General features: G+C 50.0%; 1 protein-coding gene across 2 annotated transcripts in view; it reads right to left on the bottom strand.

Annotated features, from left to right (window-relative positions):
- TRAM2 (translocation associated membrane protein 2) overlaps positions 1–8,995 on the bottom strand; it is a 76,390-nt gene extending 67,395 nt beyond the window's left edge. Inside the window, exon 1 of one of the 2 annotated variants that reach the window (XM_045802328.2) lies at positions 8,735–8,995. In XM_045802328.2, the coding sequence (XP_045658284.1) occupies positions 8,735–8,854 (120 nt within the window). In that variant the 5' untranslated portion in view covers positions 8,855–8,995. The remainder of the gene's footprint in view (positions 1–8,734) is intronic. The other variant, XM_045802318.2, reaches the window with a different exon arrangement.
- Between the last annotated feature and the right edge of the window lie 5,875 nt (positions 8,996–14,870).

Below are 14,870 nucleotides of genomic sequence, written 5' to 3'. Positions count from 1 at the left end.
GCTGAGGGGCTTGCATGGGCCACGTAGCTATTTAGTGGCAAAGCCCAGGGGAGAATCCAGGCCACCAGGTCTTAGTCCCCCGCCCTCGCCACCACACGCCTCCATGCCCGGGTCAGGACTCAAGCCTCGAGGACTCTGGAAGAGGAGCATGTGCTCATACTTCATGCCAACCAGAGAGCAAACTGCAACTTAAAAACAAACAAACAAAAACAAACAAATAAACAGCTATCAATCATTCCTTTCCACCTTCCAGGCCACAGTCACAAAATCCATACGTACAAGTGGTTCCTTGCCCAAGAGGTCAAAAGTTGATCCGGTGCAAAGTCAGACTACAAACTACACCTGCTCTAAACTCCAGAAATGTTGGGTCTGAAAAGCTCAATTCTGCTCCAAGTTCCAAGCAATTCTCAGCAGGAAACCAGGCATTGTGAAGCGAGCCTGGTGATTTCCTGCAGGACTCCAGGAATTGCTGGAGGGGAGGCCTGCTTACCCCCGGATTGCTCCTTCAGGGAAGGAGCCCCCAGACTGCTCTTCACATTCAGGAAAGGAGTCGATAATACATCCCTGGTACGTCTAAACCTGAAGCCACATTCTCACCAACTCCCAACGCTATCTTCTGGCAGATCCCACACTGTACCAGGCACACAGACCAGACTGTAAACACTTGTTGACTAACGAGTATGATCCTGTGCATTTTTCAAAGCGAGTGTGTGTGTTTTGGGGGGGGGGGGGGCGGCAACAGAGAAAGGAGAAGCATATTTGTAAAAATCACATCTCTATCTTTTGTCTTAAAGTAGGTACACCCTTCTGCCTCCCCAGAAGTCACAGAAATCTTCCTGATAGTGGTGGGTCACTACAAAGTCTCTTTTTAAAACTCTTCATAAAAACAGAGTATCTACACATTTATAATAAAAATGAAGGAAAAAACCGAGTCATAATACTCTGCCCTGAGGCACCTGGCTGGCTCAGCCAGTAGAGCATGAGACTCTTGATCTCCAGGTCATGAGTTTGAGCCCCACGTGGGGCATAGAGCCTACTGAAAAAAATAATAAAATGAATAAATTAAGTAAAAAAAAAAATACTCTGCTTTTGCAAACTTCAGGAGCTTTATTAAGAAATCCTCTCCCTGGGGCGCCTGGGTGGCTCAGTCGTTAAGCGTCTGCCTTCGGCTCAGGGCGTGATTCCAGCGCTCTGGGATCGAGCCCCATGTCAGGCTCTTCTGCTGGGAGCCTGCTTCTTCCTCTCCCGCTCCCCCTGCTTGTGTTCCCTCTCTCGCTGGCTGTCTCTCTCTCTGTCAAATAAATAAATAAAATCTTTGAAAAAAGAAAATCCTCTCCCTACTTCAAAGACAGGGCAACTGAGGCTCAGAGTATTATGTCCTTCTTACCCCAGGCATGACCATCACCTCCATTAACCCAAAAGGAACATTTCAGATCATGTTAGAATTTGATGGTAAAAAATCTTAAGAAATAATATGGAAGAGTTCTCCTAACCTCAATCAATAAAGACCTCCTAGGGGCGCCTGGGTGGCTCAGTCGGTTAAGCATCTGACTCTTGATTTGGCTCAGGTCGAGATCTCAGGGTCCTGGGATCAAGCTCCGTGCTCTGCAGGGAGTCTGCTTGAGATTCTCTCTCTCCCTCTGCCTCTGTCTGCCACAGCTCACACACTCGTGCTCTCTCTCAAATAAATAAATAAATCTTAAAAAAAAATTAAGACCTCCTAGTACTAGAAATCACATCTGTGCACATGCACGCACACACACACACACACACACACACACGCCCAGCCTTTGGTCAGTTCATTTATTCTCAAAGCTATAAAGCACAAGAGTACCAGCTGTGCCTCACAAGTTGTCTAGAAATGACCACCACTTTTGTCCTCTAATGACTGACAACCCCACACTCACGGTGTTGGGTCTCAATTTAATAAACCACCCTCTTCTACCAACAGCAGTGGCTTGAGGTTGAGACCCAACAGTCTGTCTTTAAGCCGCACCTGCCACTTACATCGAGTTCAAGACCTGAGTCCCCTCCACGAATAGTTTACCAGCTTTAAGCTACCACGCGGTGACCTCTTTGAGGACAAGGACCCCACCTTATTCATCTGCATTCCCAGAGCTCAACAGAGGCACACGGCAGGAATTCAACAAACAGCTGCCAAATTAAGGAACGTAGCACACTTAAGAGAGATCTATCAATTACAAGCTTCCTCACATACCCTTGCATTCAAAGGTACCATCGAGAATTCCAGTGGGCAGATGTGTAGAAAATTCCCTAGACTTGAGTCAGAAGATGTAGGTTCAAGCCCCACATTTGGCAAAAATTTCCTCTACTGTCCTGGGCAAATCTCCCAACCTCTGAGAGTCTTATTTTCCTTTTTTATAAACATAGTAAATGACTTCTAGGTTTCCCTCTAGCCCTTCAACTCGTGAAATGCGAAGGAAAGATATGCCCTTGAGCGATGGCCACAATATTAACTTGAGGATAAGGCTGGGGAAAAAAGAGCAGCCAGACGCAGCTCTGCTTACCCAGATGTCAGCTAACGACAGGCAGTAACTTTCACGGTAGGTAAAGCCCCTGCCCGTTCGCCTGTGTTCACATGTGATACACACGTCTGGGTTCTTCTCTGTAGTCTCTCTCAGGGAGATGCACATTTCAGGGACTGTTCCAGGCAGAAACGCCTCCAAGTGGAACAATGACCTGCAGACATTACTTCCAGGTAATAAACAGATTCCACTCAGACAAAGAAAAATAAAGCAGCCTGTGGCTACATTCCATAGACTCCCTGTTCATGGAAGCATTAGGGCTGAGCTCTAAATGTGAGCCAGACTCCAACTTTTGGCTCCAGCTGTAACTCGGAGGGAATGGTCCTTGGCCAAGTCTCTCCTCTGGAAGCCAGGCTCTGGATGGCTATGACAACCCCCATAAACCATCCAGATTACAGGGTGAGGCTAGTAAAGCATTTCACAGATGTAAAGTGTTGCCATCCCCTCGAGACAAATGAGGGAACCCGTCAAGAGGCAACGTGGCTCGGGCGGAGAGCCACAGAGCAGCGCCTCACCTAACCCCGGGCTCCCACAAACTCACCAGAGGGTTTCAGAGGCCTCAGACCACCCCCCCCAATCTGGCTCCACTTCCTCTGCTGAAAAGCAAGGAACACTGTGTGAACCTACCCTGGCCAGAGGAGCTGCCTGCAAAGCTCTTTAAACCAAGCAGTGAACTCGCCACGCCAACCAGCTGTGACGAGGTTGGGCTGGGGTCTCCTCTACTTGGGACACTTGAGACAGCGGAGGTAAATCAAGGCAGAGCAACAGACTATTTAAAAGATAAAGGTCTGCTTGTGAAATAAGAAGGGCTGTGCCAGGAGCCATGTTAGTAGTTTTACTGTTTTCTTTTCCTACTTCCCCCCCCACCCCATCCCCTTTCTTTAACCATTAAGTAGCAAGGGATACCAGATACACAGGGCTGGATGAAAAGGTGAAGAGACAAGATCCGTGCAGTTTCCCATCACAGCCTGCTAAGAGCGCTCTCGCTGATTAGAAAGCACTTCTGTCATTTGGGAACTCTAATCTGGTCTTACCAACCCTCTGGCTTCGTCATTTACCAGGGTGGGAAGGGGAGGTACATCAGCTCTGCCACGGAGTGATTTCTGGGGCCCCTGCCCACGACGGAGCAGGGAGCTCATGCCTGCCAGAGTGAAGTTTTCACCATAGCAACACATGCACTCTGCAAACAGTCTGGACTGAGGAGCTCTGTTGTGACTGGTCCGGACAGTGCCCCCGAGAAACCAGCCAGGGAGAGCGCAGACGACGGAGCGAGCAAGAGAAAAGGGGCATCTATTTAGCGTGTGGGACGGTCTCCTCACGGTTCTGACTCCTCCACACGGCGGACGGTGGCTGCCCAGAGACCCACAAACGCTTGCTCTAATGAGATGGATGTCAGAGAGGAAAGAGATGTTCTCCCAAGAGCAGCCGTTCCCCCAGGCACCCTAGGGAAAAGAGGGACCCAGTGTAGAGCAAAAATCCCCTTTGGTGAGCGAATGGCCAGCACTGGAAACCGTGGAGGCCAGGTCTCAGGGCAACACATGTCATGTCCAAAATGAAATGCAGCCCCGGTGCCCCAATGAGCCAGTGTGATGGTGGGAGGTGTGCTCACAGACCCAGCAAAGAAGCCAAGAACAGCAGCGATCGGCGTGGTCATTGAGGCGATCAATCAAGAGTTCATGGGCCGGGCACAGTGCCAGGCATTTTTACGGGTCTCAGCCTTCGTCTCCAAGTAAGGGTCAAAAACTCACTAACTGATCAACGCCACCTTTCTGGATATCATATTTTGGCCAAGGAAAGACACAGGGATGGCTGATGGGCCATTATGTCCCATAGGCGAGGCTTAACACTTGAGGCTTAATCAGGAAAACTAGCTCCAAATTTCTGCTCCGTTGCTCAGATCACGGGGCGATGCGTGTAGAAATCCAACCACAGAACAAGGGCACCCCAGAGAGTAAGTCACCCTTCTCAGTTTCCCTGGACTAATTTCTCTAGAACACGACTGAAGGACGGTGTCAGAGCCTAGGGAGGATGATGCATAAAGTCAAAAGCTGTAAAAGCTGGCAGAGAAACATCTTCAAAAGCACATGAGAAGAGATAACCGACGTCCACAGATGCAGGTCTGTGAGATTTACATACCTCTTCTTCATAGAAACACGAAAGAAGCAGAACTGTCTCCCAATGCTAATACGTGGGCAGGACCAGCAGCCTGGCTTCAGGTTAGAATGCCCACATGTATGTCTGGGCTGATGTGAACAGGTGCCACGGCGCCCACGTGCTAACAGGACTCTCACCATACATGCGGCAGACTCATCATTCTGACAAGTCAATCACGGCGTCAGGAACGGGGAAGAAGGGAGCCCTACAACAGCCACCTCCAGAAGAAGCAAAACCAGCCACCACTGGAAAAGGTCTCTGGGTCCTGAACCCTTAAAGTCATCGCAGACCAAACTGGGAACCGAACCTACAAAGGACAGGCCTAGAATTTTAGAAACATGTCCTTGCCACAGAGTTGGCAGAGCCTGCAAATGAGCTTTAAAACCAACAAAAAAGTTTCTGTTTCAAAATGACATTTTAGAGGTAATGTATAATTGCTTCCTCTCTGTTCGAAGTTACCCACACACACACACACACCCCCCCCCCCCGCCTTTTTCTCATTCTCCATTCACTAATGAGAGAGTGTTCCTCTTCCCCTGCCTGGTTCAGTTTGAAACGTGGCACTGAACAGGCCACTGGAAAGCAAAGGGAAAGGGGAGGGGAAGGCTGCTTTCAGATCTGACGCACACACACACCCCCCAGCTGGCCGCCCACACCCTGAAGGAGGGTCAGGCCGGACTCCACCGCAGCCAGGACTGAAGAACCCAAACCGCTGGGTAGAAAACTCCCACTTGCACCAACTCCCCCGAAAGCAGAGTTAAGAAAGAGAAAGCTGGAAGGGAAGGAGGGGGAAAATAAAGCTCCACATTCCTGACATTTTTTAGCCAAGTGCTGTGGCTGCACAGAACAGCTCTATTCCAAACAGCCTTGCAGAATGGAAAGAAAACCTGAGTGCAGGGCGGAGAACCTGCCCCCTGCCTTGGAAATGGGAGAAGGAATTTTAGGACGGCCCAAAACTAAACCAGGAGGAAGAGGGAGGGGCACTTTCGTGTGTGTTCCCCAAAGGAAGTGATCCCCAGGGAGGAAATCTGGAGTCATCATCTCCCAGGCGATAGAACTGAAGTCCCAGGGTCCTTGGGGAGGGGGGGGACTGGAAGCCCCCAAATGCTGGCGAGCTGAGGGTGAGTTTGGGAGGAGTAAGGCACGGGTGAGATGGAGACCAGTCAGAAGGCCAGGGGCTGTGGCTGCCTGCGGTGGAGGCAGAGGGGTCCAGCTCATTGGCAGAGGCTGGGCGGGGGACCCCAGAGGGAGGAGCGGCCAGGAGAGTCACTCTTTGTGGGAAGAATCATAACTGTGTTTTCCTGACTCAGCTTCTGAATGAAGGAACTCTAGCCCTGCCCAAATTAGAAACCCAAGAGCCTGACATCCTCTCTCCCTGTCTCCCCCTTCCCTTTCCACCTCCTTCTGTTCTCACTTCTAGGAAAAAGCTTGTTAAGTGCTGGACTGTCTCCCTCATATGCATCCCTCAAATACACCACACCTCCAGGGGAGAACCCAGAAGACCCTAAGTAATATCTACTGAGTCCTGTGCTGGGTTATGAGGTGCCACCCCTGGCTTTACTCCAAATGTGAAGATGCCCACGTGTGTCTCTCTGAGGTCCCTAGGACTAACTGAGCTACTTCTGCTCTCATTTGATAGGGAGAGCAGAGCTCCAAAAACCTGACTCTCCTCCCACCATGGTCAGTTGTTAGGCATGGACAACAAGGACCTCTGTGGTGAACACAGCAGAACACGCATCCTTCATAAAGGAGCTCTGGGCCTGGCCTCTCTATCACATACCAGCATACATCGACAATCCCACAATGTACCTCCGATGCTCCTTCTAGAAAAGGTGCCCTGCCCTGGAAGCCCAACCGGGGCAGATCTAAGCTTCTGCAGATAGAGAGTGGTGGGAAGAGGGGGTCAGTCCACAGGGCATTTTGGCCAGGGCCCTTTCCACACTCCCCAGGCTAATCCCAAGACGGGGAATGGGGGAAGGCATTTTCTTTATTTCCTCCATCCTGGACCTTCTTCTTCTGTCAAGTAGTGGGAGTTAAGGGCTCCTAGCACTTTTCAACTCCCACAAAGTTCCAGGTTTTATGCATAGGACTTTCTACAAGACTGACGGCAGGAGAGGGAGGGAGGTACTGAGCTCAAACCCTAAACAGCTCTTTTAAGCAAAGATAAAACCCACAGAGCCACGAACCTTAGCAATTGCCTGAAACACAGCGGAGAGGCACAAGCTATGCAAGAGACCCCATTGGCTGAAGAACGTGCGGCTAAGAGGTCTACAGCTGTCACGTGTGTCTTTCCAACCACACCCTCCAAGACTGGTGACACGGCACTGGGAGGCCTCTTCCAACAGAGGACAGCAAATAGATACTGAGGGTATGGGCTGCACAAAACAAAATTCTTATTTCATTAAAGCTAGTACTATGATCAATAGTAACAGGGTTTCAGCAGCAAGTGACGTGTTTTCACATTTGTGGAATCTGTTCTGGCTTTTACTGCTTACATGATCTCAGCTAAACCTTCCAATAACCTTGTGAGGAAGACAGGTTTTACTAACCTCTTTCGCCAAGGGGAAACTGAGGCTGCAGTCAATTTTTCAGTCCGACTAGTGATAGAGCAGAGATGGGGACCCAGGGACACGCCTGGCTTGACAAAGTCAGGGTGACTATGCCATAAGAGCTGTGGGGGTGGGAGAAGGAAGGAGGGAGGGACAGAAGTGGAGGAGCACTAGCAAAATCTGGAGTGCAGACCTCAATCCTGGTCCCGGGTTTAATTCCTACAGACCCCAAAGCCCAGGCAAGGACGCATTCACACATCCAACCCTGACTCACCACCATGAAAATGTCCCCAGCTTGAGGGCAGCTTCAGGGCCAGGTAGACCCCTTGTCATCCTTAGAGGGGAGACAGGGAACCCAGAGAGAGAGGAACACTGAAGGAGAAATTAGCCACACTAGGAATCCTCCATCTCCAAGGTCGTTTATAAACGGTTACAGCTTCCTCACCCATCCCTGAGAATGCAGATAAGCAACACAACCGGGCAGGGAGGACCAGGCACGCCTCAAAGGAGACCCGTGAGAGGGAGGGGAGTGTCACTCACATAATCTCACTCTTGAGACAAGATACACCACAGCAAGCTCTATACTCACTTTTCTCCAGTTCTTCCCACTTTGGAGATCACATTTTTCTCCCTCTCCGAAACAGAGAGTCATTCCCTTGGATTCTGACCCCCCCAGTGGGCTTACTAAAACTCTCTGCTTGGTGAGGCCTAGCTGTCCCGGGTAGGACCCCACCCTCTCCACCCTCTGACTCCCACAGCTCTGAGAGAATCACCTTTCCCCTAAAAGCAGAGAATATCCTTCTCCCTCTACTTGCCCCTCTAACAGGGGCAGAAGCTCTGGGTCCACTACAGATGGATCTAAAGGAACACTCCACAGGGTAATAAAGGGTATATGAAACCTGGCCTTTTAGGCAACGGCAAAAAACAAAGGGGGGGGGAGAGGAGGATGGCAGAAAGGCACCGCTGGAATGGAGTCAGGGCCACACGTGAACACCCCCAGCACGTTCCAGACACGAGGATGCATAAGACCTGGAAAACCAGGTGGGACGTGGAAAAGGGTCAGGGTCCCTCCCACTGTAAAAGCCCAGAGGAGCTGGCAGCCACCGCTTGGGAGGGGGAATTGTGCAACGACCGCGGGTCTGGGAGGCTCCCGGACACACCAGAAAGGAAATCCCACTGGTCGGGCCAGGGTGGCAGCGCTGCGGTTGTTCGAGGCCAGGCTTAGGATCCAGGGCTGCAGAGTGCGCTGCAGGATAGGGTGGGTGCTCAAGGGGGCGGCAGAGCAGGGCAAGGCTGGCAGGGCGCAGAGCTGAGGGGTAGCGTCCGGGCTGACCAGGAGGCCAAGGGGGCGTAGAGTGCACAAAGCCGGGGTGCAGAGAGTGTGCATGGCAGCCAGGCGCCCCGGCTCTGATGAGGACCCGCAGGAACTGCAGGGCTACGCCGGCCGACGCACGAGAGGGGCACCCCCTCCCCAGTCTCGCTCACCTCGAACATAAGCCCGATGAGGACGCAGAGCACCAGGCAGAAGCCGATGTCCGCATGGTTGTGGATGACGAACTCCTGGCTGAAGAGCGGGTAACTTTTCGTCCTCCTGCGGAAAGCCATGGCAGCGGGCGCGCAGCGGCCGGCGGGGCCCGCACCCTGCGCTCTCGAGCCGCCGCGCAAACTTCTCCAGCCCCGGCCCGGTCCGCCCGCCGGCCCGCTGCCCCGCTCGCCCTCCCGCCCGCCGGCCTACCGCCCAACAACTTCTGGGGCCCGCCCCCTTCCTCCGCCCGCCCCCGCCCCCGCCGCCCGGAACCGCCCCCGGCCGCAGCCCCCTCCCCACCCGCGGCCCGCACTCCGCGCGCCGGCCTTGCTGCGGCCCCGCCCCCCGCGCGCTTAACCCTCTGGCCGCCGGGACGCGCGGGGAGGGGGGCGGGGCCGGGGCGCGGGGGGCGGAGAACGCGGCCTGGGTCCTCGGGCCTCACGCCCGCGTCCCGGCCCGCCGCAGCCGCGCCCCGCCGCATTCTCGCTGCTGCGGCCTGGCCGCTTGCCGCGCCCAGGGGATCAGGCCGCGGGGGGCGCTGACGCCCGACCTTGCCGGGACAGGAAGTGGGCCCGGGTTTCCCACTTGTCGGCGCCCGCTCCTTCCTCCGCGGGAAGGGAAGGGCCGAGGAGGCCTCGGCGCGGCGGAGGGGAGTGGGCCGGGTAGCCGGATACTCCCGGGGTTGCCGAGCGGAGAGCAGCGCAGGTTCTGTGGAGGGAGGGGAGTGCCGGCGGGCCTTCTCGCTGGCCGCAGCGCCATGCACGGATGATCAATGAATCGAGCCAACCAAGTGTTCATGGAGAGCTTGCAGTCATCTAGGCACGGTGCAGATTGCTGGGAATACGCAGCAGACTAGCAAAAAGACCTGCCCCGGGGGAGCCTGTGTTCCAGTGAGGGGAGTGAATGGATGGGTGCGGTTTTGCTAACTTCTGAGACATTTGTGCCACTATACATTAGTTACACACGTCTTACCCAAAGTCTGCCTTAAATATTAATTGCTCTGAAGAATAAACACTGAAGAAGAAAAAAGAAGGCACTGTCTCATGTAAAGTTTCTATTTAATATTAAGTTTTAAAAGTACTCCTGGAAAAGACAAAATGTATGTTTAATAAATTAATTTATATAGGCAAATATTGGATTTATTCCTACCAGTAATGGAGTCAACTAATCACTTTCCAGATGTGCAAAAATGCAAAATGAACAAAGAACTATTTAATTCCTGCTCTCTTTTTCATTAGGTCCATAGTTATTTCACTTCTAAGTAAAATAGAATTTCTTCAACATGGCATGGTGTACGAAACGTGATTGAGACTGGACTTATCTTGACTTCCTAGATAAATTTTACATCTGAAGTTTCTTCACTCATCAGTATTTAGCATACAGTCTTTGGTCTTTAATTTATCTGACTTCAGGAAAAGGGAAAGTAATGCCTACAGTGGACCAAACATTTAACTTCAAGGCCGACCTTTCTTAAGGTTGGACCCGAGTCTCATGAGGAATAGAAAGATCAAGAACTCCAGAGCATCTTAATTTTCCATCTGTGAAAAGGTGTTCGTATTTTCAAACTGCAGCCACATCTATTAGGTTGAACCCTATGCAATCATTTTCTCTATAGTTCAAAACTAGAATACCAGCATTTCAGATGGTTCAACCTAATACTTTCCTCGTGTTTCCCCATGACCATTTGTAGATGATATCCTGATGGGAATTTCTTGCAAAAAGTGGCATATTGGCAACCTCTTAACACTGTGTTCAGGCAGAAAGTCGTAGGAGATAGTTAGGTATTATAACCTCCAGGTTTATAAATGAGAAACCTAAAGTAAAGGGGATAGCTCAGACAGTGCTCACACTGATGATTGCCAGCCCTGAGTCCTTTCAAACGCAATCAAACAATTAGACAAAGGGATCTTAGATGCACGGTTTGCTATTCATTACCTTGCAACCGCTTGGAAGAAGCACTAGATGCCTACTTCAGCCGTCCCAGCCATCTCTAAATTCTAGTTTCAAAACCATCTTCAACCCCAGACAGACCTCTTCCCAAGCCCTCATCCAATCGGCCATGGATGCTATGAAACTCAGCACCTCAGAACAACAACAACCCCCTCCTCGCCCCGGCACCATTCTTCATCTGGCCCACACTACTTACCCACAGATACCCTGCCTCCAGCATCTCCCCCTTTAACACACCATTCCATTAGAAGCTTCTCTTGGGCACTTCCTAAGAGCCAAACACCATGCTAGTTACCAGGGACAGAAAGACAAGACAATCCATGTGTGGTGGTTTTAAAATAGGTCCTCCAATTCTTTGATACTCCCCCCTTCAAGAAGTGGCGATGAATCCCACCTCTTGAATGTGGGAGGGACTTAGTGGATCATTTCTAACAAATAGAATATGGCATAAGTGATGGCGTGTGGCTCCCAAGACTAGGTCATGAAAGACATTTTGGTTTTCCCCTTTCTGTCTTACATCACCTGTTCTGGGGGAAGCCGGCTACCGTGTTGTGAAGATATTCAAGCAGTTTTATGGAGAGGTCCACGTGGCCAAGAACCAAGGCCTCCTGCCAACAACCAGCACGAATTTGCCAGGCTTGCCACATTGGAAGCAGATCCTCTAGCCCTCGTCAAGCCTTCAGATGACCACAGTCCCAGCTGACCACAGTCCCAGCTGACTGCCGTCCCTGCTGACCTCTTGACCGGATTTGGTGACTGCTTTAAAAGATCGACAGGAGTTAAAGGATTCAAAACTTAAAAAGGGCCAGGATGACATAAATGATGGTGGGACCATTAAAAAAACTATGTGGGGGCACCTGGGTGGCTCAGTCAGTTAAGCATCAGCCTTAGACTCAGGGCATGATACCAGGGTCCTGGGATCAAGCCCCATGTTGGGTTCCCTGCTCACTGGGGAATCTGCTTCTCCCTCTCCCACTCCCCCTGCTTATGCTCCCTCTCTCTCTCTGTCAAATAAATAAATAAAATCTTTAAAAAAGATAAATAAAAATAATAAAAAATCTGTGTGGAACAACAGAGAAAGAGCAGGCATAAGAGAGGAGAAGATGGCCTCACCTTTGAACAAGCTGGGCTTGAGGAGTCATGAGACATCCAAATCGCCACTTCGACAGCTCAGGTAAAAACAGCTGGACTGGAGTTAGGGAGGGAAACCCAGAATTAAAAGTATTTGTGGTTCACCTGCAATGGGACTATTGAAGCCGTGAGGTTAAGTAAGTGATGCCAGGAGAGTGTGCTGAGTGAGAAAAAGCCTGAGGACAGCAGCATCCTAGGTAGGGAAATCCCAAGCTGAGAAGGGAGGAGGAGAAAAAGGAAAAGTGGGGTGCAGGAAGCCAGGACACAGGCATTTCACAAGAGTAGGGTAAATCGGGCAGGATGTAAATAAAATGAAGCCCCTCGATGCAGCTGTTATGGCCTTTGAGAGCATCCCCCCCCCTTTTTTTTTTGGAGAGCCATGTTTAACTGGACATTCGAGTGGGCTTAACAGTGAGTAGAAAATGAGAAAAGGAGGTGAGAAGGTAGTCTATTCTTTCTAGAAATTTGGTGAGGAAAAGGGAAATGGATGGTGTCTTGGGAGAATATAGAGGATCTAAGGCAGGATCTTTAAATTACATATATTTTTTGAGATTGGAGCATGCTTGGAGAAGAAACAGGAGAGAGAAGGAAGAACTGAACTTTACTGGAAATATTAATACTAGAGATCACTGAAGAATCAAGGAGAACAGTCCAAACATAAGGGGAAGAGGGAAAACTCCGCAGGCAGGGACAAGGACCTAAGAATGGGTGAATATATAGTTACATCTGGAGGTGGAGGAAATAATTACCTCTCATGTTTCTATTGTACTTTACAGTAGCCCTGTGAGGGAGGCAAGACGGTTATTACCAACCCCTGCTGTCGCTCTTCTGAGACACATGAATGACCAAGGGCCACATAATTAGTGGGTAGCTGAACCAGGACTCAGACCAGCAGGTCAGCACAGGGTTCCCTTTGCTGGACCATCCTGTAGCCTTTCAGGCTTCGCAAAGCGTGGCACTGATCAGGGCCATACCGTCTGTCTCTCCACCTGTCCCGTCATGGCTGCTGATAATTCTGCCACACCAACTCTTCACTAAATTGGAGTGGCCCCTCTTTCCAGAACAGACCATGTAGCTTCCAATCTTTATGTCTTCGTCCCCCCTCACAAGGCCTTTGTTTCACATCCTTTTGCCAAAATGGTAACCATCCTTCCAGATAAAGAGCATGTATCTCTTCCTTTGCAAAGCTGTCTTCAGGGCACTGGGCTGGAGGCATGTGCACTGTACCGTTTGTATACCTCTCAGGTAGCAGCACGTTCTCCTGCAACCGGTGTATCTGTGTATGAGTTTTACACGCCCCCCCCTTTGGATAGTGTCACCATTCAGGGCAGGAATCTAGCCATTTGCTCTCACGTGCCAATAGCACCAAGCACCAGATTCCCATATGGTATGTTTTCATCAAGTGTTGGTTGAATGAATGATTGAATGAGAGATGCTTTTGCTTGGGCTGGTATAAATGTAACCATTACCCCCAACAAATGGAAAATGTATTTTCTCACATAACAAGAAGTCCTGAGTTAGTTCATTCCCAGAAGTAAATGACACATCCAAAGCTAGGGTCTCACTCTCTTCCCACTTTGCCACTCTGTGTTTGCTTTTGCCTCAGACTTGTACCTCATGGTACAAAGTGGCTGCAACAGCTCCCGGCATTCTTTACTCATTCCTTCATACAACAAGACCCAAAACTCAGACAAGAGGGAGAAAGGCATTTTGAAGCATAGAGAAAACTTTCCCAGAAGCCCCAGACTTTTCCTAATGCCTCACTGGCCAGAATTGTATCCCACGGCTATTCCTAAACCAGTCATTGGCAAGGTGAATGGAATGGACATAACTGGATTAACCCCACCAGGGAGACATCCTCAGAGAGCCTGCAGAGATTTCTCACCTCCTTTGAAGATCCTGGCTCCCCTTACTTCAATAAAATAAAAATTCTGATTGCAAGGAAAAAGGGGAGAACGGGTGTGGAGCAGGCATCCAGAAGGATCTGCACAGTGATTTTTTTCAGGGTTTCTTACTCTATACATTTTCATGTCTTTTTCTCACAGGACACACTACACTCTTGCCCCAAACCATCCTTGCTTTCTGGTTTCTTACAGAAGGAACATGAACCTTGCAAATGTCACACCCCTAGCAGTTACTGTTGGAGTGTCTGGCTGAAGGATCTCCAGCTTGACAAAGTGGACTGTTTGGGCCCTGGTAGCCCAGCATATTAGATCAGACTCAATACCCTTGGCCAAAGAATGAGGCTTCACAGCCATCAGAACTTCCTGCCCCTATGAGCACAGCAGTTTAGTGGAACCCGTGGTATAGGAAGGACAGAGCTGTAGGAGCAGTCGTCCCTGGCAGCAAGCACTAAGGAGTTGCTTTATAAAGAATTATAAAACAATGATAAACCTCTAAACACAATGTGGTATCCTGCATTAAACCCTGAAACAGAAAAAAGACATTAGTGAAAACTGCTGAAATCCAAATAGCCTGTAGACTGGTTAATAGCATTGTACCAGTGTTAATTTCGTGTTTCCATAAATGTACCATGCTTCTATAAGCTAGGTGAAAGGTTTATGAAGACTCTCTATCCCATTTTTGCAACTCTCTTACAAATCTAAAATTATTTCAAAATTTAAAAAAAATTTTAAATGAAAAAGTGCCTAAAAATTGGGTATGCTTTTTTGTATTATCACCATGGCAATTCTAAACAATGTTAGCAGTAAAAACAATTCCACCCCTCACCCAAGTCTTTTGGTTCTAAGTTCTTTTTTTTTCTTTTAATTTTTATTTATTTATTTGACAGAGACAGCCAGCGAGAGAGGGAACACAAGCAGGGGGAGTGGGAGAGGAAGAAGCAGGCTCTTACTGGAGGAGCCTGATGTGGGGCTCGATCCCAGAACGCCGGGATCATGCCCTGAGCCGAAGGCAGACGCTTAACGACTGCACCACCCAGGCGCCCCTGGTTCTAAGTTCTAAGCAATTGTTGTAGCTGTTGTTGAATCTTAAAAACAGAAATGTAAGTTCCAA

Source organism: Ursus americanus, chromosome 29, assembly GCF_024610735.1.
Source record: "Ursus americanus isolate L20-20 chromosome 29, mUrsAme1.1.p, whole genome shotgun sequence".
In the NCBI taxonomy this organism is placed as follows: Eukaryota; Metazoa; Chordata; class Mammalia; order Carnivora; family Ursidae; genus Ursus; species Ursus americanus.
Note: the sequence above shows the minus strand (reverse complement) of the source record. Positions and strands in the feature narration are given on the sequence as shown.